General features: G+C 35.1%; 1 protein-coding gene across 1 annotated transcript; it reads left to right on the top strand.

The window, feature by feature from the left end:
• The first annotated feature begins 3,231 nt into the window (after positions 1-3,231).
• LOC108867516 lies at positions 3,232-4,248 on the top strand. Its single transcript, XM_018648367.2, has one exon. The coding sequence runs from the start codon at positions 3,232-3,234 to the stop codon at positions 4,246-4,248; it is 1,017 nt and encodes a 338-aa protein (XP_018503883.2).
• Positions 4,249-5,060: the final 812 nt, after the last annotated feature.

Genomic DNA, 5,060 nt, shown 5'->3' with positions numbered 1-5,060 from the left:
CGATGCAAACTGGCTTGCTATTTGCCAACAATTTGGTGATTTCTGCCGGAAAACCAGCGGGGCTGTGGTTTTGGCATTCGTTGCAGTTGTTTTATCTTTGTAATCTTGATTCTGGTTTCCGCTTCTTCTCTCCGAAAAGTTTAACGTGCTTCAAGAAAGCTCCATAGTTAAATTAGTGAGTTATTTGCTTTCTCAACAGTTTAGCTTCTGCTTTCTCAGGCTTTTGATTTTGTTGTTGTCTTTGCAATTGATGTTAAATTGTTAATGCATATGATGTCGTTGCTGTCTTATGTATATACCATAAGAGCTGGTTTTGTAGAAAGATTTGGATTTATATCTTTGTGTTATTTTTTTGTTATTTGTTGGTTAAATTCTGCAATGCCGCCAAAGGAAGATGGAATCTGTGGAATTCTGCAAGAGCGTCAAAGCGAAATGCAGTTGCTCGGTTCAGATATGCCGTACATGTCGTATGAGTTATCAATCCAATCCGATCTTTTGAACCAAACGAGCCTTTAGGGTGTAAATTGACAAAATTGAAAGGAAGTGGCCCATTTTGATAAGCACCCCCAAACTTCAGGTGTGTAAATCGTCTTTTGCTTATGTTAGAGACCAAGCTTAAGCGGCCAATGCTTGTCCAAACCAAGCACCACTGTGAGTTACGTGGGTGACAACCATCTTAAACCAAGCATGAACAACTAATGTTTGCCCTACCAATTCACAACAACTTATCTACCCCAGCTCGATAACGACGAAGACAACCAAGAAACCAAGAATTCATAACTTCAACTAAAGAACACTAAAAAAAATAACTAGTACCAACAAATCCAAGAATAAAAATGAAATGAAGAATGAAAGAATAGAAGCGGAAGCCCAAAGAACAAAAATGTGAAGTGGAAGTCAAATCAAAATAAAAATGATCGCTCGATTAAACTTTAGCAGATTCTCAAGGATCTAACATGAGGAAAACCACAAAATATAGGGGTCAAATAGCAAATTCTCAACTGTATGATACAAAATACAGGGGTCAAATAGCAAAAAAAGTTAGTAGGAGGTTTCCTAGCAGGCAATGAGTGTGTTGACTGAAAAAACAGAGAAACTTTGGATTGACCAAAATTAAGAAAAACTAGAGAGACTTCGAAATTGACGGACTGATGAAAACAAACTTTCTCCCCCTCGACTCGACGTGAACGACCTGACGGACTCCTCTATACGGGCCCTCTAATCCCCTAGTTCCGAAAATGCCCTTGTATGTTCTCTTAAAACTCAACTGTACCATTTCCTTTCTTTTCTGCAGCTTTAACGAAGAAATTGCTAGGTGGGGACTGTGGGGGCTGCTGTGGGAGTAGGGTGGAGAGACCGAGCGAGCAAATGAAATGGAATAGGTCAGCAACATGTGACGTTCTAATTAAAATTTTATATATGCTAAAAAATTTATACATATCATTATTGTATTAGAATGAAATGCCGCGATACCATGTAAACCATACTCCACAGTAAGAGCCAAGCCAACGACTTCAACGTTGTACATGCTTGGATAAGAATTATATATGGTATTACACACCAAAAAAGAATATGAACATAAATCAATAGTAGAAATTTTATCCTTTTTTATTTTCAAATTGAGAATGATAAAAACAGACTTGTCTTAATCCATGATCTTGTTGATTCCACAAAATACTGAGAGAACAGAAGGGTTTATATTCCCTTTGGGTCTAAATGTCTACATACTTTTTTTTGTTTGAAAGGAATGTCTGCATACTTAAACACATGTGCCAACCAATTGTGTGGCGTTTTATCATAAAAAGTTTTTGTGCAATGAGATAGCTAGGGTTTTTAGCTTTTTCCCTTTACAATTTTTTTTTTTTTTTTTTAAAGAAGGCTGTGTTAAGTGAGATGACATCTTGACAAAGAGATAAAAATAAACCGATAACGTGAAATTATAGGTAACAGGAATCCATAAGAAAATAAGAGAAGACTTCAAAGTTTGTTATTGGATAAGGTAGTATTTTTTCTCACCACCCTTAACTGTGGTGCATGTTCATCATGTACTTAATCATCTGTCATGTGTCCTTTCACTTAATCTTAGTTAATTTTTTTTCAAAATTGAAAAAGTAACATTGCGAAAGTTAACTAGAGTTAAATGAAAACACATGACAAATGATGACTACGTTCAAATTAACACATGACAAATGATGACTACGTTCAAATTATAAGTTCGTTAACTTCGAAACAATGGGTCATGAGCCTAAGGGATGGTTTGGTATTGTTGTGCTTTGAAAAAAAACTGCTTCTGCTGTGCTATGAGAATAAGCCTATTTTTGCTGCTTCACGTTTTCAGCTTTTTTTCATCCAAAATTGTGAAAATAAGTTGTTTTTAAGTGTTTACCAAACATATTTTTGAGCTCAGCATTTTTTTATACCCATTTTTTATAAAAACACCTCAATACCAAATCAGTATTAAATAGGCACCTAAATCATGCAGTGTTTGAACATTATGGTCGGGTATTCACTTTTAATGTGATTCTTGATCCATTATCGTGAGATTATATGATGATTATATGGTGTTATGAATTCAGCCAATAGGTCAGTTTAAGGATTTTTTTTTCTACCAAATTCTAAAAATGTTATGTCCCTTAATTAAAATAATTTTTTTTTTACAACGATAACATTAACTGTTAGGAGGGGGGAGAATCCATGGGGATCGAAAAGTATCATCTGCAAAATAAATTTATATTAAATTGTTAACTTTTTTTATTCCACATTAATTTCCGCAGCAATAGTAAAGTATCATCTGTAAAATAAATTTATATTGAAGTACATAGCATCTTTTCCAAAATTCCTTAACCTGAATAAACCTTTACTTTTAGAAGGAAAAAAAAAAGGTTATTCACTTTATTTTAGCCTTAGGGTATTTTTTCTTCTTCAAACAAACGATATTATTTATACTAAAAAGATGGGAAATTGGGATAAGTTTCACAATGAGTTATAAATAATATGATTAAAATTCGCCGATATTAGATCTCATATATGTATTTCTTCTTTAATAAGTTAGTAACCACCAAATATTGACATTGACTTAGCTAGTTTCTTGGAAACCCAAGGGTAATCTTGTATCATAATGTCCAACCTACTTTCCTATATACTTCCTTCTTCCCCTCACATATTTCATATCTTTTCTTTCGCCAAACATTCCCTCTCTGAATCAAACTACCATTAAAAGAAAAAGCTACCATGGATAGAGAACAAGATGAATTGCAATTTCTTGGGGTTTTTGGCATCTACAAAGAAGCCTACAAAATAGTATTTTCACGGAGAAAAATCTTCAGCCAAATTACATTAGCCTTGATCCTCCCTTTGAGCTTCTTATTCTTGGCGCACATAGAACTCTCAAACATCCTTCTCTCAAAGATCTTCCACAACGAAATAGTCCTTGATGGAACAAGCACCAACAATCCAAAGTATGAAAAAGTATCCGATGCCATATCCTCCGAGTGGGCAACTTATTGGATATTCAAAGCTGCATACTTCACCCTCCTGCTCATCTTCAGCCTCCTCTCCACCTCTGCCGTTGTATACACGATCGCGTGTATATACACCGAGCAAGAAATCACCTTCAAGAAGGTGATGAGCGTAGTCCCGAAAGTGTGGAAGCGAGTTATGGTCACGTTCTTGTGCATTTTCATGGCTATCTTTTGCTACAACATAGTCGCTTTCCTAATCCTAATTATTTGGATACTTATTTGGATACTTACCGCACTTTCGATGGCCAAAGGCGATGCCATTGAAAAAATTGGGGTTTTTCTACTCATTGTTTACTTCATAGGGTTTGTTTACCTAACCCTAATCTGGCAACTGGCTAGCGTGGTCTCAGTTCTTGAAGAAGCTAGAGGGATCAAAGCCATGGCGAAGAGCAAGGCACTACTAAAAGGAAATATGTGGGTGGCTACAATCATATACTTTAAGCTCAATGTTTTGGCCGCCCTTCTACAATTTGGGTTCCAACAATTAGTTGTGAGCGGAAGGTCATTTGGTGTGGCTGAACGAGTAGCTTATGGAGTTATAAGCTTCTTGTTGCTTTCCAAGCTGGTTTTGTTTGGTCTTGTGATCCAAACTGTGCTCTATTTCGTTTGCAAGTCGTACCACCATGAAAAAATCGACAAATCGGCGTTATCAGATCACCTTGAGGTTTGTCTGCTGGGGAATTATGTGCCTCTCAGCTCTAAGAATGTTCAGCTTGAGCAAGTTTAATATGTTTGATCCAATTTCTGTAATACGTACATGATGTTGAAGTTCTTGACCTTTCCTTTTTCTGCATCTAAATTTTGTGGGTAGTGCTATCACATAATTCTTGATTTTGAGGTGATTTTTTTTTTTCAAACAATAAATTTTTTTATATTAGTCACCAACAGGATTCGAACCCCTGCCCTCATGCAAAGGCATGCTTTTTTTTTTTTTTTTTTTCTTTTGAATGTTGGCAATGACATTGGAAATTTGGAAGTGGATGCTTGAGGTTGGGTCCCCATATTTTATTTATATTGTATCATATAGGCTATATAAGTTAAAATTACTCAAAAGTGTTTGAATTCGGTGTTTCTTTTTAGTTGGGATTCTTCGTTAAGATGATCATTGAAATTGAAAATCGATCAATGTAATTCCTGAAAATGAGTGTCATAAATTCATGTAGTCATTGCATCATAATTTTGTTAAAAATTACGTTATGTACTAATGTAGCACATAACTAGGTCTCAGAAGTCTAATAAATATTACCATATATATTAAAATATTAAAAACTAATTTTTATTTTGTATAATTAAAAACTTAAAAAAAAAGAAGAAGAAGTTGTGTCTTCCCGAGTACAACAAATTTATATGTGCAAGTGCAACATCTCTAATCAAGATCTCATGCAACAGACTCCATGCTCGAGGAAATGAGCAACTATTAGAAGTTATGGATGAACCAGGATGAGATGGCACGGGGAAAATGAAGAAGATGAACCAGGATGTTACTCAAATTCAAAATTAGAATATTTCGAAATTTCAATCCAATGGAAGGTTTCCAGT

Source organism: the organism of the source record quoted next, unplaced genomic scaffold (genome assembly GCF_019419815.1).
Source record: "Pyrus x bretschneideri cultivar Hongxiangsu unplaced genomic scaffold, Pyrus_bretschneideri_v1 Contig16, whole genome shotgun sequence".
Classification (NCBI taxonomy): domain Eukaryota; kingdom Viridiplantae; phylum Streptophyta; class Magnoliopsida; order Rosales; family Rosaceae; genus Pyrus; species Pyrus x bretschneideri.
This window is presented reverse-complemented; position numbering and strand designations above follow the sequence as displayed.